This window comes from Buteo buteo, chromosome 19 (assembly GCF_964188355.1).
Source record: "Buteo buteo chromosome 19, bButBut1.hap1.1, whole genome shotgun sequence".
NCBI classification, from domain to species: Eukaryota; Metazoa; Chordata; class Aves; order Accipitriformes; family Accipitridae; genus Buteo; species Buteo buteo.
In genome coordinates, this window is record NC_134189.1 from 12,668,111 (window position 1) to 12,692,959 (window position 24,849).

At 38.7% G+C, this 24,849-nt stretch overlaps 1 protein-coding gene across 2 annotated transcripts in view; it reads left to right on the top strand.

Annotated features, from left to right (window-relative positions):
* ERC1 (ELKS/RAB6-interacting/CAST family member 1) overlaps positions 1-24,849 on the top strand; it is a 299,516-nt gene that overhangs the window by 45,116 nt on the left and 229,551 nt on the right. For both annotated transcript variants that reach the window (XM_075051104.1, XM_075051105.1), the window contains exon 3: positions 21,359-21,775. In XM_075051104.1, the coding sequence (XP_074907205.1) occupies positions 21,359-21,775 (417 nt within the window). The remainder of the gene's footprint in view (positions 1-21,358; positions 21,776-24,849) is intronic.

The following is a 24,849-nucleotide window of genomic DNA, read 5'->3' on the forward strand; positions in this document are numbered from 1 at the left end:
AAGGAGTTTGGAAAACATGCTATGGGTTTCTCTCTGTCATAAGGCATCAATTGCAGGTGATGACTTAACATGACTAAAACAGTTTCAGTAAATAAAGAGAATTCAAATTCCTCCTTCTGTAATACTTCGAGGTTCACTAGTTCCTGACATATCTATAATTGGAGCTAGTGGTTGGCAGTCTGCTTGTGGGGAACACTGGCTATCCTAGTTGTATGATAAGACATTGTAGGTAATATGTCACGACTGAGGCATTCAGAATGCTGTTACTGGGTGGGTTTTTTTGTTTTTCCATTTGGCATTTGGGGAGGACCTGAGATCAGCTTTTTTGAGATCCAGGAGAATAATGTTAATTCTTCTGTTCCACAGCAAGTCTATTTCCAGGGTTGTCTGGAGTTTCTCTGTTCTGTGGGGCTGACCACCTAACATGTCTATCTTCTGCAGGCCCCTAGGGCGTTGCAGAAGGTAATGCAGATTGTGTCTGATGTGATTTCAGCTGGATTGGCATGACTGAGGTACTCACAGATTTGGAACCTTTGTCTCTTCGTGCAGATGTCTTGACTATTGATTTTATGAACAGCTTTCCTGTTCAGGAACTTGGAGTGCAGGAAATATGGCCAAAGGTAGAACATCTGCATCTCATAGTGTGTTTAGGCAAGATTATAGTAGGATTGTCTCAGAATTCCAGAGAGGCTCCTTCTTCCTTCTTTATGAATGATAGGAAAGCATACATATGTTAGTGGTAACATGAAGTGGTAAGGTTTTCTTTGGGTTTCTGGGCCAGTCTGTTGTTATTCAGAAAGTCCTTCTCTGTATGATTTTAAAGTCGATCTAAAGAACATTAGCCTGTTATCTTCATCCAGATTCTTTTAACAGCCCTTTTAGGACTTCGGTTTTCTTTCATTCCTGTGTAAAAGTGTGCTTTCACAGTCTTTCTGACCAGCTCTCAGGAAATTTCAGTGCCTATTTAGGTAGGTTCTTCAGTGCTGTGCTGCGTGCTGGAGAGCCTTCATTGTTATCACTGCTCGTTGGAAGATTTTTCTTCCAGCCCTCTACCTTGTCCATGCATGTTCTGTGAGAGTAGTTGTCATTTGGATGCTCGAAGCAATGTGCTAAGGCCTGAACACAACTTCAATTCCTACACAAAATAGTGTTCTGTTTACCAGTTTGTTACAGCCCTAAAGTGAGGAATGATCTGTAACTAAGCTACCTCTAAGACACACTTTGAAAATGCTTTGTTAAAAGTAAATAAATGTATGGATAAATATGAAATAACACCATTATAAGTGGCTTATGAAATGGCAAAGTACAGAATTAGAAGAGAAGTCTTCTTAACCTGTTTATGCCAAAACTGAATCTCAAAGTTCTTCCACCCCACATCTCCTTTGCCAAGACACCCAGCTGGTACATTGAAGGCCTACCTCTTCGTGAGATGTGCTTCACTGGGTAGTTTGTGCCTGCATACGTGATGCTTCTGTTTGTATGCACTAAGGAGAAATTCATCTTGGTGTAGCATTAGTTTTTATAATTGATTGCCTTGTTGAAGTCTTTTGTGCTGTCCAGACAGATTGAAATTTTCCCTTTGATGATTCTTTACTTCAGAAATTTATTTAGAACTTCTAAAGAAGTTCTACTGCTCTAACTAAAATAAGCAGCATTCATTTTCCTGAGGATCTAAGTGTTCCTTTTTAGACCAGATGTTGTGTCTTGTTTTGGATTGGTTGATCAACTGATTGACTCAGTAAGAGGTACTCCTCCCTACATGTATTTTGGAGATTTAGCACCTGGTAAATGTCTCCATGCCCTGAACTTTTTTTTTTTTTTTTTTTTAAATTTGAGCTATTCATTAGCAAATGTATTTGATACAAATATCTAAATCGTGCTAAATGAATGTAGCTGATTACTGATCTTGATTACCATCCAGATGGATTTCAGCTATGAAATATCAGTAGACTTGGAGTAAATAAATAACCTTTGATATTTTTCTAAAGAAGTCATCATCTTGTGCTAGTAATTGGTGGATACCACAAGTCAGTGACACAAACCCACAGTGGATCATGAAACAAGTATTAACAATAGACCAACTATTTGAGGTTATGGTCTTCCTCTCTTTATCTGTCTACAGGAGTGGATATCTTAATAGCTGTTATCTCAGCAGGCAGGACTGTAGAAATTCAGGTACTTGAGAACTAATCCTCTTTTCTGCACTGCCTCCTTCCTTCAGTATACAGTTGAACTTTGTACATATCTGAAGCCTGTAGCCCATGTGGTTTGAGTTGCATTTTTTGTGGAGGATTGTCCTTTGCCTGTTTTCAAAATATCCCATTCATCCTTACTAGAGACAGCATTACACAGGCTACCTCCTAATGAACTACATCAAGTTATATATACATAAGATGGCCTTTTTGAAAACATGCCTTTTCTTTTTGGTTGTTGTTTCCCTGATGGGAAGATTCTGTGTTTGACAGTTTCTCCTCAGAGTCTGTTCTTCTGGGTCACTAAGATGTGTTGTAACAGAGCAGAAGGGGAAATTTCTAGTCTGAGGACAAGCTCTCTCTGTAGCATTTCAGAGAAATTATCCTTTGGGAGACCCACAGAGCTGCAAGTGGACTTCCATTCATACATTTGTTAAGCATGACACTAATCGAAGTGTCCAGCCAACAGAAAAGCTTTTAACTATCCACAGTCTTTGGGTTCTCTGATAATCCATTCGATATGCAGGTACTGCATGCAGTCCTCTGTAGTGTGATGACACATATGGATAATCCTTTAAAGAAAACAGGAACATTATGAATGGAGATTATTTGAAAGGTTCAGCCTGTATTTATGTTCACCTCCTCTACGACTTATGTACTTCTACGGAGCCCTTATCTTATTTTTACAGTATCTCTTTAAAATAGGATATCCATGTGGTTGAGGAAAAAGTAGTGGCTGGGAGGAGTGTGGAGGTCCTTCATAAAACAAGTGGTGGAAATGGAGGGATTGGGCATGTACTTATGAGGTTCTGTTAGGGTTAACAGTCTCTGCCTTGAGTACTTTAGACTGTGCTTCAGTACAAAAAAAATTGCTAATAGTGATTAGTCATCTCTTAAACTTTACATGCAGAGCTGTGTTGGCAAGGAGCATAAGAAAGTTCCCACTAGTAGAAGGTGTAGCTATTAAATAAAAATTTTAGTTTTAATACAGTTTTCCTGGCAAGCAGTGGCAGGGTATTTCAGCCTTTACCTCTTCCCTGACAAAACAGAATCAGGTAGAGGAATTTTGCACTTATTGTGTCTTTATACTCATCAGACACTCCATTGGGGGTTCAGCTTTGAGAATTATGATGTTTCTTCTCTTAAACTATGTATAGGCAGTTTTCTTGGATCATTCTCCTGTAAATAGATGGAAACATATGATCTGGCTGTCTCTGTTCTTACTGACCACATTGTGTAGTTAGTAGATTCATTGTAAGTAAAAGAGGGGTTACTGAAGTCTCCTATGCAAGAGTGTTAGGGACTGAAGCTGGAGAGATTTCTTCAGGGAAGCTTCTACACAAGCCAGAATTGGGAAGTCCAGAGCGAGGCTAACATTTCTTGTTGATTTTCCAGTATAGTCAAGATCCTTGGAAAAAAAGGTAAGTTGGAAATACTATTTTAATCCTTTCTGGACCTACGTAGGAACTTCTTTCAGTACTTCCCATAAGAGAATGCTTCTGTTCTCTAAGGAGCTTTATCTATGGTTTCTAGAGTTGATTTCGATACTGAAATCAAGAAACTGCTTCTAAACCTTTGGCTTTTTCTCTGCTTTTTTATTCCTTTGAGTTACAGCCAGTCTTGCCACTGAGGAGTACTGCTTATACATGGACAATGTGCTTATATTACAAATGCTTCTAAAATATATGATGAGGCTGAAACATATGTATGTAGGACTTTGTTTCTTAAGGTTTTGTAGGTATTTTGGTAGGTAGGAACTGAGGATATTGAAATACCTTTTCTCATTTAAGACAACTGTTTCCAAAGCTTCACATTTTTGTCGAATGCATCTTTTAAATTTTTTAATTTATTTGAACTTTTTTACTAAATCATTCTTTGCCAATGTATTTTTTTTCTACACTAATTTTAGAAAATTGCTTTATTTTTAAGTTATTTCTAGTTTTATTAGTATCTTGGGAAAGGAAATGCTTTCTTCATAAATTTTAGTGTTGCCTTCTGAACTCTGCTACGGAAGTGAATAAATGAATTCATTGGATCAATGGAGTAATTGGTTCAGCTTTGGATTCATTACTTAGCTGTTATCTATTCATTTTACATAATTAAATCAACCATCTGTTGGTTGTGAGTGAGTTGAGGTTCTTCTGTTACTGTTTCGTAAGAAATAAAGGGAACTTTTCCATCAGACTAATTTTGGATAATTGTATTTTTTGTCTCCTAAAATCACTTACCAAGAATACTTGTTTTTTCATTTAAGACACTGTAGCAGCATAGCTGTTTATTTTTAGTGACTTACTGTTCATGATATATTCCTATCACTGAAAATATCTTTAGAGTAGACAAACAATTGAAAGTTGAAACTTCTCATTGAAAACAAATGCAGTTGGTTAAGACAAGTGTTTATCTTTTGAACTATGGTCCCTAATACAGCTTTTGCAGTGGGGAAGGGGAGGAATAAGAGAATACATATATATCTTAGTCTTTTTGAAGATTTGAATCATGTTTTCAATTTATTTTAGTAGTGTTAGAATGTAGCCAAAGCTTTTCTTTGGGTTGAACTGCTTTTATGTAATAGAGGCAAGATATGGTATATCACCTTTATTACCTGGCTGTGGATGTTGGATGTGTGAAACTGAGAGTGTAAGCAAGGCTGCTGAAGAAGTGGTGCACACAGAAGCCTGCATCACGGGAAATCTTGGCCTGAGTGAAGTTGCTGGTGAGTCACTGCCAGTGCTAGCAGTTGAGAAGCACAGGAAGGTTATTGTATCATGCCACTGCCTGGTGTCAACAGTGAGTCATGGATACTTCTGCTGCAAGGAGAATGATGCAAATAGATTTTGAGGGTTAAATTCTTCCTCAAAATAAATTATCAGATGTTCCAGTAAGGCTATTGGGCTATCTTCTGGGAAAATGAAGGTATGTTTAGCGTCTAGGTGCCATTATGCCTAAGTGTTACTTCATTATTATATCGGTAATACACAGATTTGTTTGAAAGACATTTTCTATTTTTCAGAAGAGAACATGGAAAGAAACCTCATCTTAGCAACAGCCTTGTTGCTGTTGCCTTACTTTAAAGTAGATGCTAGATACTGTCACAGAGTTGTACTACTCATGTCTGTGTTACCGTAGTACAGCTTTTTTTGTGGTACAACAAAATATTCTGATAATCTGTATGACAATACCTTCTGCTTTTTTGAGGGAAAAAAATTCTCCAAGGAGAGGCTGATTATCACAGCAAGGCTTGTTGAGAAATAAAACATCTTGCTAGATGTAGCCAAGAGAAGAGCAAACAAACTTTTGGACTCAAACCTTCTTTTTTATGGGAGGAAAAGGGACAGAAGCAACTTTCAAGTTGAGAACAAACTGAGAAATTTTGTGCTGAGTAATGCTACTCAGTTTCAGTAGAAAAAAATCTGGCTGGTAGCTGTAGATAAGGGAGGGAGAATGCTATGGAGGGAGTTCATTACAGTAACTAGCTCTTGTGAGATAGAATTGTCTGTGGGATAGTGAGGAGATAGCTGTGGGCTGTCTGACATGGGAAAAAATATAATATGTAGTAAACCAATACTGAATTCTAAAAATCATAGACTAGATAAAATTTTGTTTTTAAAGTATATAATTGTAGCGTTCGCTACATATCAAGGTGCCACGATTAGACCACTGGTCGGCCCGGACCAGGGAAAGAGACAGATAACACACACAGTGTGAGCGCCAACTTCCGCCTTTTATTGCGCAGTTAATTCCTTTTATACTAACAAGGGTAGGCGGGATTACAGGTACGTCATAAGGCTGCGACTAACCCTCTAACTTTCCGTGACATCGCGAGATCTTCCGAATGCCGAACCCTACATATAATCAAGATCAATTCACCGTATTTGCTATTTGCTTCTATATAGTTTCAAACATTTAATACAAAATCAGCAAAGCCTAAAGAAGGACTAGTGTGCTGAAAGCTGTTTTTTGTTTATCAGCTGGTAGAGTTATCACCTCTCCATACAAATCTTGTGCTCAGACCTTTAGACCTTGAAGAACAGTAATGGTTTCATGAAAGCTTTTATTCATTCATTATTTATTGCCTCAATCCTTTTCTGCTTTAACAGTTTGATTCACTATTTACATTGTGGTTGTTTTTAAGGGTTAGTGTTGTATTATTCTGGTTGTTATACCAGAACATACATCAAAATGACAGTTGCTGCCTGAAGGATTGATAATCTAGGTTTGAGGAAAGGAATGGTAGGAAAGGGATATGATCATGATTTTTGACTAATAGAAATGTGATTGCATCATTTGCTTAGCTATTCTCCAAAGCTTTTTTAAAAAATTATTTTATTTTAATCTTGACTAAAGAAAGGTTACATTTTTATGGTTTTAGTCCTCTATTATATATTCCATACTACTGACAATAGCTGTGGTTTGAGTTTATAAATCACTCTTTGGTAGTTCAAGTAGTGGTTTTTTTACAAGCTTTTTTCCACCTGTCTAATCTAATAACTGGCTATTTTTTCAGCTGCTATCACTTAAATTAAAACTGTTAAATTGCCACTGATTTTTTTTTTCTTCAACTGTTTGTGGTAGGTTAATCAAGAGAAGCTGCTCTGTCCTCTCCTTGAAAAACTAATCAAATAATGGGGGTTTATTTTTAGAGTAGTATATCATGTTATCAGGTATCCTTTTACATTTATTGAATGTATCAGGATTTTTAATGAGGTTTTTCACAGAAAACAAAATTAGAATTAAAAAAATGAACACATTACTAACTGTGACCGAAATAAAATCAACCCCAAAACCATGCCTGCAATGGAATGCTGAACTTTAAAAGTGGCTTTTATTTTGTGATGTAGGGATGCAGAAGAGTTAAAAAGAATGATATGACTGATTGATATGATATGGTTGAAATTTAAAGTACAGACATAAGAGGTGTTCTTTTGTGAAAATCGGATAAATTGAAATAATTGTTAGAAAAAGATAAAATTGTAGAAATCTTTTGTGTGCATAGCTAGAAACAGAGACGGATTTGGGGGCATGGTGGATTTCTGCTTTCCATTTGTTGGACTAGTGTGTAGTTCCTGCTTTTCTGAGAATGAGATTCTGGGGATTTTATCGTAGACACCAAAGTGAAATTTTCCAGGTTCAGCCCTGCCTCCTCTACAATGTTAACCCCACTATTCTGGAAACTGATGAGAGAAATGTGCTTTCTGAGGAATGATTTTCCAGCCAGACTTACTGCTTCCCTCTCTGTAATAGGTAGGGACTGACTGGAAGATAATCCTAAAGCTATATAGATTAGCTTTTTGCCTTCTTGTCAGTTGGAGTTTGTCACTGATGCTAGCTATTATGTATGGAGTTATCAGTTTAGGAAGATATTCTGAATTTTTTTTGTTTGGGGATACAGATGTAAACAGCAATCAATTAGTCTGTGGCAGAACAAGGTGACAAATAGATGTCTGCTTTCAGTAGCAAACCGCACAAAGCAAATCAAAGGTGGTTCTCTAATATGTTGTTCTCCAAGAAGAGTGTGTTTGTAAAGAGAAGTTTCTAAAAAGAAAAAAAACAAACCCCAGTTTTCCCCCAGCACCAATACTAACAGCCCTGAAAGCTTAGGTACATATCTGTTCCGTGCTCATTAGTCAGAAATAGCTATTGGAAATTCAACATATGGACTCCACCTGCATTAATGGGACTAGGAGGAAAGCTGAGGTTTGTCCTCCTAGGTTAGGACAGGTTTGTCCTAGCAGGTTAGCTTAGGTGGCTTGGGGGTCTGATCAGAGGGGAGAAACACATATGAATCTTCAGGAATTTGGGGCACTTCATCTTGGTCCTGAGCTTGTAAATTGTCTGCGGACAATCTCCATATCAAAAGTATCTCAAAGCAGTGTTACCAACAGACTGTTTTAATGACGAGTAAAACACACATTAATGTTAGGTGAAATCTAAAAGGAGTGCAAGGATTATGAACTTCAGGATTGTGGGGTGGTTTCTTAGTAATGTGTTCAGGGTTTCTGTGTTGATTAGGTGTTGTATTGGGTTTGTGTGGCAAGGTTTTGGTAGCGAGAGGGTTACAGGGGTGGCTTCTGTGAGAAGCTGCTGGAAGCTTCCCCTGTGTCCAACAGAGCCAATGCCAGCCGGCTCTAAGACGGACCTGCCACCATCCAAGGCCGAGCCCATCAGCGGCAGTGGTAGTGCCTCTGGGAGAACAGATTTAAGAAGGGAAAAAAGTTGCAGGGGACACAGAAACAGCAGCCAGAGAACAGAGTGAGAACATGTAAGAGAAACTGTCCCCCTGCAACCCAGGGAGGTCCACGGTGGAGCAGATATCCACCTGCAGTCCGGGCAGGACCCCACGCCAGAGCAGGGGGATGCCCGAAGGAGGCTGTGACCCTGTGGGAAGCCCACGCTGGAGTAGGCTCCTGGCAGGACCCATGGAGAGAGGAGCCCACGCCGGAGCAGGTTTTCTGGCAGGACTTGTGACCCCGTGGGGGACCCACGCCAGAGCAGTGCACTCCCAAAGGACTGCACCCTGTGGAAGGGACCCACACTGGAGCAGTTCTTGAAGAACTGCAGCCCGTGGGAAGGACCCATGTTGGAGAAGTTTGTGGGGGACTGTCTCCTGTGGGAGGGACTCCACACTGGAGCAGGGGAAGAGTGTGAGAAATCTTGCCCCTGAAGAGGATGAAGCGGCAGAGACAATCTGTGATGAACTGACTGTAAACCCCCATTCCCTGTCCCTCTGCGCCACTGGGCGGGGGGGGTAGGTAGAGAATCTGGGAGTGAAGCTGTGCCCGGGTAGAAGGGAGGGGTGGAGGGGGGGTGTTTTGAGATTTGGTTTTATTTCTCATTACCCTACTCGGGTTGATTGGCAATAAATTAATTTTCCCCAAGTTGAGTCTGGTTTTGCCCATGACGGTAATTGGTTGAGTGATCTCTCCCTGTCCTTATCTCGACCCATGAGCCCTTTGTTATATTTTCTCTCCCCTGTCCAGCTGAGGCGGGGGCAGGGGGGAGTGATAGAATGGCTTTGGTGGGCATCTGGCATCCAGCCAGGGTTAACCCACCACAGGTGTACAAGTCTTCTGTCTAGTAAAGCTCATCTAGACCTCAGTTTGAGTGGAAAAAGAGCCAAACTCTGCTGCATTTAACTTTTATTGAACTTTTGATCTGTTTTCTGACTAATAAGTACTGTCTGCAAAAGCTACAAGAAAGTGGTGTGGGCAGGGGGGGGCATATGGGGTTATTTCCCAGGGAAAGCACAGCAAGTTGTTCTGAAGTGTGCCTTAAACTTTGCATTTAAATAAGTATCACCATTGGCCCTTCAGTCCTTGCACTGTGATGGATTAGAAAGAGGGAGTCCCTTCCCTAATTCTTTCTAGGTCCCAGAATATACAGAACAGATGAAGAGGGACTTCAGAAGCCACCTTGTTCTGTTTCTCTGAAATAAAATGCATACTAGACAAATGAGTTTTCAAGATTTTCCATGCTACAAGCCCTCTTCAATTTTTTTAGTTCTGAATTAACAGACTCTCTGAGATTAATATCTGTATTCAGACACTTGTGCCATGCTTAAGCTCTTGCTAGAGTTGGTGGATTGAAGCCTCAAATGCACAACAGGGAATTCCATTCTCCTTTCTGTCTTGACAGTTGTTCATACAGATGTTTCAACAGATTAAGATGCTTTTCTGAATAATTTTTAAATGCAGAGCACTTGGTTACAAGATGATTTGCATAAATGCACTTGAACCAGAACCAGAAGACTGTATTCTACAGCATTTCTATCCATTTTATCTCTATTTTTGCAGATCTTGAACAGTTATGTATTCTCAGTCTGGTATATAAAGAAGCAAGGGAGTTCAGTCATTGCTCTGCAAGAAGCCTAACAGCATGACATACTGCTTGAATGACCATGTAGTAATGATTCATGAGTAAGTAGTTCCTGAAAAGATTTATTAAGAGCAAGTATTCATTCAGGGAGAGATTTACCCTAAATGATTTTACCAGCACAGTCTATACCAACTGTCCATTTTGATCTATGGGCAATGCAAGACTATTCTCTATTAGATAGTTTTATATTTATTACAATGAACTCAGATCTCCTTTATGTGCTTCTATCTATTCCCTTGATCCGTAGAGTGATGTGCAAGGTTAGACAGGACAGTATTAAAGCTTTTCACTGACAAAAGTTGTTCTAGCTGTCAGTCCTGTTGCAGATACCCATTTTAGCTTGTCTGATTCACATGCTGATCAGATGCATTTCTGATGCATACTGAGAACCCAACTTACCGCATCTGATGGCTTGAGTGTTGGATGACTGAGCACTGCTGCCAGAGGGAATTGCCTCTTGCTTTGAAAATTCTCATACCTAGCAGAAAGATGTCTGCAGGGAAGAACCGCTCTTCTGAATGGAAAAACTTTTCTGTTTAGGTATCTTCGTCACATTCTAGGATCCAGTAAAGGTTTTCGTAATGAAAATCCTTGACTTTGTACTTCCAAAGCAGCATGTAAGCCTAGCATCTATCACTATCATGGTACATCTAGCAGAAATTTGAATGCCTCCTACTCAGGTAGGTTGTGCTAGGCCTCATCATTTCCAGAGCTAACCAAGTTCCTCTTCATGCTTTTCTGTCACTTATCTCTTGAACATCCTCAAGGGGGTATTGTGTTGCCTCTTAAAGGTCACAGAATGCTCCTTTAGAAATTAGTGTAATGTGCTGTGTTCTGCTTTGCTGTCAAAGGTGCTGCTGTCATTTCCACATGAGAGTAAGTGCCAGAACATTTTGATGAGATTTTTTTTTTTTAATATGTTCTTTCACAGGGACAGTGTTTACTGCAGCCATATTCTAAATTTATCCTGAAATTCCAGTAACGCGTTTGAACTGCCTGTCTTCCCAAAACTATACTCAGCATAAGAGACTTGATGTATCCAGAAAAAAAAAACATTTTCAAGTCTGTTCCTTTGTGAGTGTTGCCAATGCTTCGTGGCAGAGAGCTGAGAAGATAACGTGTCATGTCAAAAAGCCACAGGTTGAAAAGGCTTAGTTAAGTCTCACTGATGGTTGGTGCAATTGTAAATTTTGTTAAAAATGAATTTCTGTTTTCTTCCTCCTTGCATTTCAAAGAAAATGAGAAAAGTTATGAAGATGGAAGGGATGCATATCTTCCATTTGGCAAGAACTTGACTTGCTTGTGAGAACTTCAAGCCCTAATTTTGCAAGATAGACTTAAAATGATTGCTGCCATTGTGGCTGAGTGCTGTGCACTGATAACTGTAAAAAAGCCCATACTTCTCTACTTCAAGAAGGGACAAGGAATGAGTTTTGGGTTTGGTTTGGTTTGGTTTTTTGTTTTTTTTTTTCCTCTGTATGTAGCAGTGCACGAATTGTACTCATCTACAGTAGCTGATGATGTACCTGGATCCTACTGTTGTTTCGGCTATCATTTTAGGCCTTTTGGATTTTGGACCAATTGAGTATGAAAGTCTGCAGTTGTTCCTTATTGTGGCTTAAAACAAGAAAACCACATGCAAATGCTTTTCCAGGAAACTTGTTTTACTTTCCCTGAAGAATTGATATGACAAATGTGAGCAGATGCAATGCTTACAGTTATGTATGGGATAGAATAGCAGTTAGGAAGGCATATTGGAGAGACTATGAACAAGTAAAGCAAGAATTGAAAGTATTACCATAACATAGCCAAATTGGTCTCATCTTATTGTGAAACAGTGGGTGAGGTGTTGGGCATACAGGGCCTCTGTACTCTGTAGTGATGTCCCTAAGACGACTTTTGCCTTGCAAGGTTACCATCTAATCAGCACAAGGAAAACTATAAACAGGCTGGCAAAGCCTCATTCTACACATGGTCTGTGCCGTTGAGAGGCAGGAGCTAGTTTTTGCTGATAGTTATCTCCCTATCTCGGTTGAACATTGTGCAAAGACTCCATTGGCAAGAACTTCCCATGTGTCACAGTACAGCCATATGTTGCTTATGAGATCCTGAATGTCATGTGTTCTATTATTTGACAGGATCAAGTCCTTCATGCAGTCTTCTCACATTTATGGCCATATCTGGTTATCTGAGGCTCTTCTTGCTCAAGAAAATATCTTTAAAAAGCCAACAAACAAAACCCCAGTAAATGTCAGTCTTTTCAGATTGCTCGTGAGCCACTGTCCAGGTTTAATAGTTCAGTCTGATAGGGCTAGCAAGTATTTAGTTTCTTCACCTGAGCAGCCGAATATTGGGCTCTTGATATCTTATCTGGACAGTAACTCAATTTCTGGAGGCACAAATTTGGAAAGAACACTTACTGCTGTGGTCATCAATCCATAGTCTTCAAGCATCGGGTAGCTCATGAGATCTTCTGCTGTTGCTTGCAGGTGAAGGATGCCACTATGCTGCGTTCCACATTGACAGGAGGAACAAAGTATTGTATTGCTGTGGGCAAGCAGAAGTTGAAAAGCTCACTGTTTTGTATTAAACCCAATTCTTTTACATATTACCAATTTAAGTATCACAGCCTACCTCGTAATTGTTTCTTCAGTCCTCAACAGTCCCAAGCTTCAAGTATTCAAAAAGCTTTAAAGATCAGGCCTACTTCATATTTTATACTGTTACATGAGAGGTGTAGGATTCAGATGCAGTTATTCAGAATACTTTGGTCAGAATATTCTTGTGGGACCTATGCATGTGTGTATTGAGATTTATACTGTAATCTCTCCAAACCAACTAGTATAGAAGAAGGTATAAATTTGGGGGCTGGAGGGTAGGGGGCTGGCAAGGGAAGGGTGATGTGAATAAAGTAAACAGCTTTCTTGTGCATCAATTTTTTTCATGTAGTAATCTTTCATTATAAATCATTAGCTATTTTTCCTTTTTAGAGCATAGTGTTGGTGTACGCTCACATCTTGGAAAATACTGAACACAAGATCAAAGGTTGTGTAGCAGAGCACCTTTTATCTTGGATTGATTCTTTGCATCAGCTAATGGAAAGATATATTTGCTGACCTCCCTAATAAAGGTGACTAATAAGAATCTGTTTTTGCAGAAGAGGTCCTAATCTATTAACAGAATGAGTCATGTTTTATATAGATGCTATTAATTTGAAAATATTAGACATTGTAGATGTTAGACATGTAAATGTTAAAATTCTCCTTCCCTTAGTACCATAATCATTTCTAATTATTTTTATGGAAAGAGAGGTTCACAAAAGCTGAATTTGGCACTTAAGCACCTATTCCACGGATGCGACGTTTAGAAGTAATGTATACCATGGATGAAATTGGGTGTGTTGTATACACATGCAAAATGGTGTATGATAGAATTCTACAAGTTCTATCATGGCTAGCCTGAATATAGATCAGTCTAGTGTTTGTGTGTTGGCTTTTTTTTTTTTTTTCCCCCCCAGAATTCACTTACATGAGGATCCATTTTATCAACACATTTTGTGACAAAAGAAGTTTGTGCTTGCCAGACAGGGGAGACAGAAACTGTAAAGAATTAAGGACTCCTGTTTCTTTAGCAGCATAAGAACAAATAATCAAAGCTCATGTTTGTATACAAATAAAACATGGTATTTAAGTAGTATAATGCTAACCCAATTTGGACAGCCTAGCAGGAAATAGAGGTTAAAATCGGTATGGAAATTGTCAATTCCGATGAGAAATTCTAAAAATTTGCCCTAATCCCAAAATGCCTGTTCTCAAGAAAGATTAGGGGCACTTGAAAGAATCCAGTTTCTTCACTCCAGGATCATAGCATGCTGATACTCAGAGCATGTGAAATGTAGATACTGGGAAGATTTGCATGAGAAGAAGCTTCTGAGGCACACTAAACTAATGTAGATGTACCTTTGGAAATTTAAACACATGGTAGCTGGGACTAACTGGTATGACTTTAGAAATAATTTTTCTTTGAATTCTGTTGCCTACTAGACCATTTCTGATATCTGCCACAGAGCTCAAACTCTCTTAGGAAGCCAGAGAACTGTCAGAATTATATTCATAGTTCAAAACCTGACAGGTAAACTGATGTTTTTCAGAAGTTTACTAGGTTTGCCTATGCTTAATCAGAATTTTTATTTATGTCACATAGGTATGTGCATAAATTTCTTCAGAGTAAGTTATGCTTTTACTGTGCGTCAGGTATTCTATAGAAACTGCCCATATACATGCTTTATCTATTGAAAATAGAAATAGCTTACCTTTTTTCTTTGTAAGATAAGCTGCTTCATATTTACCATAGGTTAAATCTTTCACATGGGCCTTTACCACTGAATAACTGGTGTACTGCATGTATTCTGTTTTACCTTGCAGCCTTTTTAATGGATGTACCTGTACACTTAGTGCGAGGTGATTGCATTGCAGTTTTGGTTCTTCTGTGGCTACAGGTTTATTAGGTTGTTTCTGATCTGCTTACGTTAGGAGTTTAAATTCATTCCTGTTGGTTTGCTTGTGGTTTTTTGGTGTTTTTTTTTTTGTACAGACAGGGGTGAAGGAGTTAGGCTGTTGCACACTGCCCCCTTAAACCAAATGAGTCATTTTGTGCGAGTCTAGTTCAGCTGACAAATGTATTACTGACAACTTAAGCTCTTTATCTATAGCATTTTTTTACCATCTTGCCCTTCTGCTGTCTCAGAGATAATACAATGTATGGTTGTCTTTAAAATACAAGTCTCTTTCTTTGACTCTCACAAATTAAATCCTATTAAAATCATAGCTGTAACTTGTATCTAAGCTAAACATTATAAAAATCACCTATTCGTTTCCATTTAAATAAGGGGTTTGAAGCCTCTGATCCATCTTACAGGGAATATGTAGCATTTCTGGAATCAGCAAGTTCTGTTTCATTACAGCCCTGCTGGACACCTGACATTAGCCCTTTTTTCAGTTTATTTGCGTGGGCTGCAGCTGAATGTCAGCAGGGACTCCCTCAGACAGCCAGGCCTTTGCTTCTGCGGTGCATTCAGCAGAATCTATTTCCCAGAAATGCCGCCAAAACATTAACTCTTTGAGAATGGGAGAGAATGATTTCCCATAGTGACCAAATCCTATTCTGGCATTTGGCATGTGATCTCTTTTGAGCTGAATGTGGTTCATTCTCTTAAAAATGTTTGAAATGCTTTCATTGTAAAGAACATGAGAAGAATCGTCATAATACAAAAGTTTGTGATTGTGCATGTGGATTTGCTGGCAACAAAAGCATCTTTAAATTCTGCCATTTTCTGGTGATGTACATTTGAGGGTAGACCTTACTGAATTGTTCTTCTGAAGTAAAATACATCGTAATTATTGTATCTTTTCTTCCGAAGTAGTAGTATAGTAGTCATGATGATCTAAAGACGAAAGTAAGGCGGTGTTTGTAGGTTCTACAAGTACATCTATTTCAGACCTGGAAGGGCTTCTGTAGCTGAAAGCTTGTCTCTTTTTCCCAGCTGTAAAAATAGTTGGCTGAATAAGAGATTAGCTGTAAACTGGCATCTTTAGACACCTAGTTTTTGGTCAATTAACAAATTACATCTGTCTCTTTTATTTTTTCTTTGTCCCGGTGTTGGATCCTGAAAAACAAATACAGAAATATGTGATATGTAATAAAAAATGCAAACCTGTGCTATGTCTTTCCAAGCACTTACTGTTTTCTGCATGAAGAACATCTTGATCACTGAGCAGATTTGCAGAAAACTGCCAAATACATGTACATCATAAAGCTGTCATTCAGTACAGGATGTACTGGCCTTGTGGGTTAACAGTAGAAGTAATCAGGAAGTTTTCAGTAGCTAAGTTTGTCAATAATATTTTTATAAGAAACTTTTATTGCATATGTTGATTTCAGCAAAACTTTTGTTAGGAAAAAATTTCTTCCCTGCGGAGTGGAATTTCTAATTAAAAATTAGAGAAAAGTGAGATGAGATCAACCCCTGAGGAGGAAATAGACTTGGTCAGGGATGCTCACTAGAGTGTGGGAGATGTTAAGGGGTCTCTTGGCTAATTCAGACAAACACCTTGAGCCAAGATTCATCTTCTCTTTATGACACTGGGATGTGAGAGATGTAGGTTTAAATTCTGAAGTCAGTCATTCAGATATTTGCATAAAGCAGAATCTCTCTCAGTCCCTTCTGTAAGAACATCTTGTTAGAGATCCACCCAAGAACAGCTTATTGCGTACTGACTAGAGCCTCATTTGGGATGTATGAAGATGATGAGTAAGAGTTTGAACCTTTATCTCCCAGGCTGAAGCTTTTCTAACACACTACTAAGTATTCTAGTAGGACCTCTCTTTTTCTCCCCATCCTTTCCATCACCCTATATTCTCTTGCTCACGAATATGAGAGTCTTCAGTGTTTTCCCAGTGTAAAAGAATTTTAAGTCCTTGAGTTTTGCAGAATGTAATAATGCTTCCTGCCTCGTGACACGTTTCTGTGACACAGTGTCATATAATTGCATGTTATGTTTTCCCTTGTTGGTGGGAAAGAGTAGGTTCTTCTCTTCCTTTTTGCTGATTGTTGGCAGGCATCTCTTGAACTTACTGAATTTTTCTTGATATTCCAAAAATTACAGTAACTTCCCTGGTTAACCTACTTAGAATTTAAATCCAGGAGATTAAGGAGAACTTAACTACAGAAGTGTTCAGTGCCTAGGTGCCTCACCTGTGTTGCGGAAACCACAGTTTTAATATAAGCATTTAGACTTTTTGAATATAGCATGGGATGAGTTATGTATCTGATTGTAGTAATTACAAAGACAGTGTCTGCAGTGTGAATAGTCTAAACCAGGCAACCAAAATGGACAAAAGCGTATTGGAATCTTAAACACTGTAGCTTGGTAGGTCAAGCTCTGTCTTGCAAAGATGAGTGTGGAAATCCTTTCTTTAAAAAGCATGTCACAATTTAATCCTTTCTTTCAAAATCATACTAGTAGCAATGGCTGCCTCCTTTTGATCTAAAATGTAGGGTTAGAATACAGGTCTCGGCTGTAGAGTATCAATTAAATTTCTTTTTCTGTCTGAGTATGTTACAATACACATCCCCCACTTCCTTTGGAATGGTAAGGTGATAAACATTTAAGTTAATTGGAAGTATTGCTATTCAGGTCTTTCTGTTCTTATGTTTTCTACCAATTAGAATAAGAAGCTGTGCTCTCTTTAGTATTTTCTGTCAGGCCTACTGAATCTTTAAATATTTCATGCACAATGGAAAAGCTTCAACAGGGAGAGATGAAAAGAGCTGCCTGCAGCAAGGTTCTCAAACTCACCAGTATAGCAATAGGTACGTTGCATTATCCTGAGAGTGCAACAACAGGACTGCTTTGTGAACCAAATATAAGGAACTTCTATATCATTGGCTGTGGTCATACCGTAGGTTGGAAACTCATCTAACCAATCTGCCAAGGTGTGGGAAATGTGAATTTGAATCCTGTTAGTTGAAGGCGAAGATTAAATCATGTTCTGCTACTTACAGATGTAAATTTTGTGCTGCTGGATGAAAGGCAAACTCTGTCCCTGTGTAGAGCCTGGTTAACAAACTTTTAAGTTTCTCCATGGAAGTAATATAAGCAGAAGAACACCTGGTAAGAGGTTTCGTTTGCACCTTGCCCTTTTAGGATTTACACTTGAGGTGGGCCTGAAGGGGCTTAGCTCTGTCGAGAGAAAAGTACATTGGGCATAACCAACAAGAGACTTACTAGAGAACTGTGCTCACAAAAGTATCTTTGTGATTTGCAGGTGTAGTTATAATTTGTAGTGGGGCTTAAAGACCAATTTTCATTACTTGAAAAAACAGGGAATCCTCAAGGTCTGAAATAAGAGCAATAAGCTTCAAGCAAACTACAGCTTCAATGTAATTGCTTTGACTTTAATTGTTACCTTTATTAAACTATTTAAGAAAAGCATGATTGGTACTTACTCAGCACAGTATGACATAACCAGGCTCAGTGGTGTTAAAAGTATTTTTACTTTTTTATTTCTAGATAAGACAATTTCAGCAGTATTTTTCAAGTTTGATTGAGGTCTCTAGTCAGGTCGTAGAAATAGAATTAAGCATCAGTGGATACTAATGCGTGAACTTTGAAAATATTTTGCCTTTTTGGGATAGTCACTGATTTAAAAGTGAAGTCTGAGAAATAGATGAGAAGCTAGTAAGACTTGCCTGCTCCTTCAGGGGGAAAAAGATGTTTTCTTTGAAATTATGTAGAAGACGAGCTATGTCAACTGAAAAAGTAGTTTATTTATGATGCCAATTAATAAAGGGTATTATACCATTATTCTGAAAATCATAAAAAATTTTTGGAAAGCAGAGAAAAGAACCCATTTTGCATACGTCTTGCATGTTGGCAAGGAGTGGGTGTCAAAAGCATAGAATAATTTTCTATGGCATATTTTCCAGTTACCTTGCACATAATGAAGTTTATTCTCAGCTGAGCAATTCAGAAACAGTGACAGTAATTCGTAAGCTTGGTGCTAACCCTTCCTCTTGCCCCACCTCTTCATTTTTCCTGGGAAACTGAATTCAACGCAGCTGCTGACCATTCATGTCAAGTGTTCCAAACTTTGGTCCTTACTTAACATACTGATGGATACCAATAAATACTGTTTGTCACTGGTATTAATTTTTTTTCATATCATGTTACTGAATCATATAATAGATTTTGGTTCATTGACCCTAAAGTTGCATGGAGGCTTTTCCAACTTTGGGGGAGATAATTTCTGTGGGTCTGAGACACAGTTTTTGCATATGTAACCTGAAATGAGATTTCACAGCAGATCAAATGGTAAAAATGTGGGAGTTTGGTTGTGGTGATTTAGTCCATTGATGTTTATAAATACCCCAAGTTTGAGTCTGAGACAACACTGAATAGAGGAAGTAATTTCATTTAGTAGATATGTGGTTGTTCAGAAGCAGCTCTTTTCTTGCCTGGGAGAAAGGAAATGCTGAAGTGGCGGTATGTGGAGAGGCAGGTGGAAGCATGTGGGAATTTGTTCATTAGCTGGAGGAACAACACACAGCTGGGCTGTGGATAAGTAGGGCTTCTCACATACAAATGGAATTAACTCGTGTGTGGAATTGTGAAGTTCTATCCAGTAAGGTTATTTTTAAAGTTTAACGAAATTTAAGGATATTCTCTCACTACTGCTGTTGTAGTCCTACTGACTTTATTGGTATAGGTACAGATGAAGCAAACCTTTTCATGAATGCAGTGGGTTTTCTTTTACAGCTTGAGCAACATACATTAATTGAACAGACATAGTAGTTTCGATTGCCTATGTGAATGCTGGCATGTGTGGTAGTGCCTCAGTTTTAAGGCTTGGAGGTTGTCTGACATTCTCATTTTGACTGTGGTTTGGAGAAATGACAATAAATGAAAATTGAAATCTATAATTAAAAAAAAAGTGATTTCTAAAAATATTTTTGAAATCCATATTGATTCCCCTGAGATATTTCTTTTCTTCTCTTATACAGAGACATGGACTGTTCCTTTTAGTGGTAGTGTGTTCTTTGGTAAGCTGATTGTGAAACAGTACCTTTAGTTTCGAAAAGCTCTTCTTAGGCCAGAACACAAAAGGAGGGGAAGTACTCAGTCTAAAGTACTGACCTTTGTAAAGAAAATGGGTTTGGACTGCCTTTATGCACCTTTCTATACAACCAAACTAACCGTTGATGTTTCTAAAACAGGTTAAAGGTAGGTAACTGTGCTGCCAATACTATCTTCTGTCTGTTGTCTTTTTATAGAATCACAGGATGGTTGAGGTTGGAAGGGACCACTGGAGGTCAGCTGGTCCAAGCTCCCTGCTCAAGCAGGGCTACCTAGAGCCAGTTGCCCAGGAACATTTCCAGACAGGAAAGGAAATGACAGGATAAAATATCCTTTTATTTCAGGGAAAAGACAGTTCTCCAAGGAATTTTACATAAGAATTGTGATAAATATATTCTTGAAGTAATATTTAAACCCAGATCTTTTTACATTTCCTCTTTTCACAAATATTTGAGTAAAATGAAGTACTTGGATTTATGTCAAACATATTAATTTGGTACCGTCTTTACAGTATAGACCTTAACAGTGTGTCTCCTGCATCAAGCTTGATAATAGATTATAACTAATACTAACTAGTAATTTAGTCCTAGTGAATACTGGAAGTAGCTATGTTGCAGACACTGAGTTTTGTAATATAAAGGTAGACCCCAGGGATCAGTCCATCTGACTTGTTCACATTCAGACCAAATTGTAAGCATGTCTGCCACTCTTAAGGGAGTAGAGATGTATCACTCGATGTTTATCTTATCCTAGGTAATTAGATCTTTTTTCAGTGTGTTAGTACTTCTCTGTTATTGTCTTAATATTTCTGTCTTGCAGAGAAGAAAACGAATGTTTATCTAAATATGAAGTGAGGATTTTTTGCTAGGCAAACTGTGCTTCTCCTATATTATCCCACTATATTAACCTACTGTATTCAGAGTCCTTGAGATAGCATTTATTGTCTTGCACAGCCATAAATTACTGCTGATCATTTGATTGACTTCACATTCCTCTTTGTAAGGTGGTAATTTCTGTTCTGTACTGAAATCGTCATGCATAAAATTGTATGATGTGACCCTTCTCTGCAGTCAGCATGTATCCAGTTTTCTATAGTTGTAGTTCTTCCTGATATGCTGAAGTTTCTTCTCTAAGTCAACTGGGAAATCTGTGCTACGTGCAGTGATAGTACTGAAGACCTTGGGAGCCTTCATGGCTGATTACATTTTATTAGATGGTATGTAAATTCTAATAGTCATGTGTCTCTCTGCTTTGTCAAGATAGTAATTCTATTTATTCTAGGACTTCTTATGCAGAATTCTTCTATAGGGTATTTCTATATGGAAAAAAAATATTTTAAGCTTTCAGCTTACTGTCAAATGCCTACTGACATTTTCCCATTTGAAATAGAGGCTCACTCAAGTTGGTGGAAGTGGGAGAGTCACCTGAGTAAGAGGTTTGTAGTGTTAAGCAACCTCTACCAGGCATAGAAGGAGGGATGTGAAATTTCTGTAGTATAACTCAGTTCCACCTCAATTCTGCTTTCAGAAAACAATGTTTGTCTGTCTGTGTTGCAGTTTCCTCTTGGTTGGTAGTTCAGGAGGACTGACATGGCTCATACTGTTCTCTTTATTTCTCCAGTGGAGGGAATTCTCTGATTTTCTTTATTTATTCTTTTAGCATATGCAGATGACTATCCAGGCTCTCCAAGATGAGCTTCGGATCCAGAGGGACCTGAACCAGCTGTTCCAGCAGGACAGCAACACTAGAACCAGTGAGCCCTTTGTGGCAGAGCTGACAGAGGAAAACTTCCAACGACTTCATGCAGAGCACGAACGCCAGGCCAAGGAACTCTTCCTGCTACGTAAAACCTTAGAAGAGATGGAACTGCGTATTGAGACACAGAAACAGACCTTAAATGCACGTGATGAGTCCATCAAAAAGCTGCTGGAGATGCTGCAGAGTAAAGGTCTGTCAGCAAAAGCCACTGAGGAAGATCATGAGCGAACAAGACGGTTGGCTGAGGCAGAGATGCATGTGCACCACTTGGAGAGCCTTCTCGAACAGAAGGAAAAAGAAAACAACATGCTGAGAGAGGTAAGTGACAAAGCTCTGCGTTCATCTCCAATCTTAAGCTCTTCTTTGTCTCCTCTCCATTTCACAGCTGTGAGGAAAGAATCTTCCATCCTCTATATAACCTGTATTTTACATTGTAGACTTGACAGAATTTGTCTCCTTTTTAAAACTTCTTTGTGGCTTCCTTGCATGTGCTTTCTGGGGTTTTCTGCTTTAGGCCCCACTTTCCCCATAGTCTCCATATGAAGCTCTGGAGGTGAGTTGTCACACAGGCTGTAAAATTCATTCTTCCGTTCTATTTTAGTTTGAAAGAAAGTAGCTACCTGTATTTAGGAGAGAGCTGAGAGAAATCTTTGCAGGAGTAATGGATGATTGCTCTACAGTTTCCATGGAAACAGTCGTCTTGCTGTGAAGGGTATTTGATAAAACTATTAGCTGCCCTGGATGCACAGCCAAAAAAAAGATTACTTAAAGGGACACTGCTGCACACATAGTAACCCCTTCCCCCCATCCCTCTGAAAACAGAAAAGAAAAACTGTTGTTACATCTGTATTGCACCTTAGAGGAGTACAATGACAGGCATTCTTCACTATTGATCATCCTAAACTAATGATAATAAAATGCGGGCTTCATATAAGTATCTTAGAAAAATAAAGGAAAATGAGTTGTTGTGTAGCCAGTGTCATTAAATTTCTTGCTATCAGTTAAATGCATTTTGCTCTTGTCAACCAGCCTCCTAAAGTATTCTAATATTAACTTCTTAAAGACTAGTAATTCAGCATGTGTTGTGTACATATACAGGTATGTATGTATATGCATGTATTCACTAATGATAAGATTTTCTGTAAAGGTTATTTTACACGTACCTGTAGATTGAATGCATTAATTGATAGCTATACATGTGTGTGTAATATGTGTGTGTGAATCTAATGACCTGTTTTGGGTCTTGTATGTCTACTTTGTGGTTCAGCATTTTTTTGAAAGCCTGATGGATATACAAAATTTAAGCCCCCTCTCTAAGAAGCCAGGGAAGCAAGGTCTGGCACAGAGGTTTTTGAGATGAGTGTTTGCAGCAAATAAATACTTCTTAATACCTCTTATTCATATGTTTTCCATGGCCTGACCCATTGTACTTGTGCTCTTTCAAGCATTTATATAAGAAAGCTAGAGCCCATTGCATTTCTGAGCCAGATTTAGGCCAGATTTATTTTTTTAGAGCAGTAATCTCTTGAGTATCTGGAGTGAAGATAATATGATTCCAGAGTTTCTACACTACAGTTTTTCCTTTATTTAGCAACCAATGATAATTCTGTTCCAATTCTTGTATCTATTTCAGGAAGAGCCCCAAATGGCTTCCATTTGTTTCTGCTTTAAGTCCAGCAACACAAATGAAAAGCTGGCAGGAGCTGTGTAATTTTTTAGGAATGCGGTTACGTTTTGTTTCTGCTACTGATGAGTAGATGTTGAAAGATAAGAATTCTTGCTTCATTCACACATATCTGGAAATCATCAATCATTTAAATCCTAGCCTTTATGGTAAAAGGTTTCCTGGGGAAGGTAGAGATGACTTACTGACTTTGACAGTGCAAATGCTGTTTATCTAACTCTTAAAACTAATTACTCCTGATGCACACCCAGCTCTAATACATTGAGAAGGGTAAGCTGGGTATACTGTAATTTGTAGCTGAAACTATTGATACGGTGTTGGATCCAGCCTCGAAGCTGAGCACCCTAGTAGCCTTGGAAACACGGTGCCATGTGCAGAGATGCCAAATCATCTCCTTATGGAACTGGGTCACATCAGAAAGGGTTTTGTTAGTGTGTTGTCCTTGAGCTCTGAGCTAGACTGAGCTAACTGAACTCAGGCTTGTCTGCATGAAACTCAGGTCTCATGCTTGGGGCTCCAGAAAGGTGGAGAAAATCAGGGGATGTTGCTGAACTGTAGCTGACTGCATCTGACTTCCTGAGCACCAAGTTGCTCTGCTCTGCAGGATCTGGTTCAGAGTTGCTATCACTGTTCCACACTTGGAAGCTGGCTCTGTGCAGAACCTCTTAGGTTTATCTGCATCACCCTCCTCAGCTAATCTTCTATTATGTGTTTATCTATATTTCCATAGTCTTAGGTTGTTTTAGCCCTTTGCTACCCCAGATACTAACTATGGAATTTTTGAGCTGCCTTGAAGAAATCAATCTACTTGCTTGATGATTCTATGTCTAGCATTCCCAGTATCTGGAAAGGCATGCTAAACTCTTCTTTAAATACTGCTGTTAAGGGAAGCATTAGTAACTCAAAGGGATTTGCATGTGCATAGAAGGTTAGCATTTATACTTCATGTTCTAACACATTCGAAAAGCTGAGAAAAACTTTAATAGCAGTGTTGACCATCCACTCAGAACTAAAGCAAGTTCTGAGATGTCAGAATCCACTAGTACTGTTTCTGATTTTACAAGTGTGTTAGACTCCTGGTAAAAATCTCTGCTGGGAATAACAATAAAGAGCTGCATCTTGAAGCAAAGAGGTTTCCCTCCATTTTTCAACTTTGAAGCCTACATGTAATTGAAGCATGATGTTGAGATTCAAGGTCATCAGATGGTTTTTCAGACAGACAGTGCAGGTGCAGCGGCCAGCAGTCTGACCTTGAAAATTAAATGTGAATTCTTTGATTTCTTCAGCTGTGGCAATTACTGCGATTGTACTAAAGATTGCACTAATTTCCTAGGGAAAAGAAATTCTTAGAAAGTCTGGACTTGCAGTTCTGATAAGATCATAATGAAGGAATAGCTGTACTGGTTCAGGTCATTCACATAATGGCCATATGCAGACACCCAGGAAAGGGTAAGAACAAAGCAAACATGATACTTCTCTGTAATGCTGTGCAGCATCTTCCCAGCTATTTACAGATGAGGGTTTTCTTGAACTTTTTGTGACTTGTCAGTTTAGTATCCTCCATGGATCTGCCATCTGAGTACATGGTCAGTGTCTTCTTGAGCGCGTGTAAACTTTTGCAGCTGTAGCATCATTTGGCAAGTGGTTCTTCAGGCCTACTCTCTGTTGCAGGAAGAACCTGCCTCATTTCTTCTGGGTTTGAACCTGT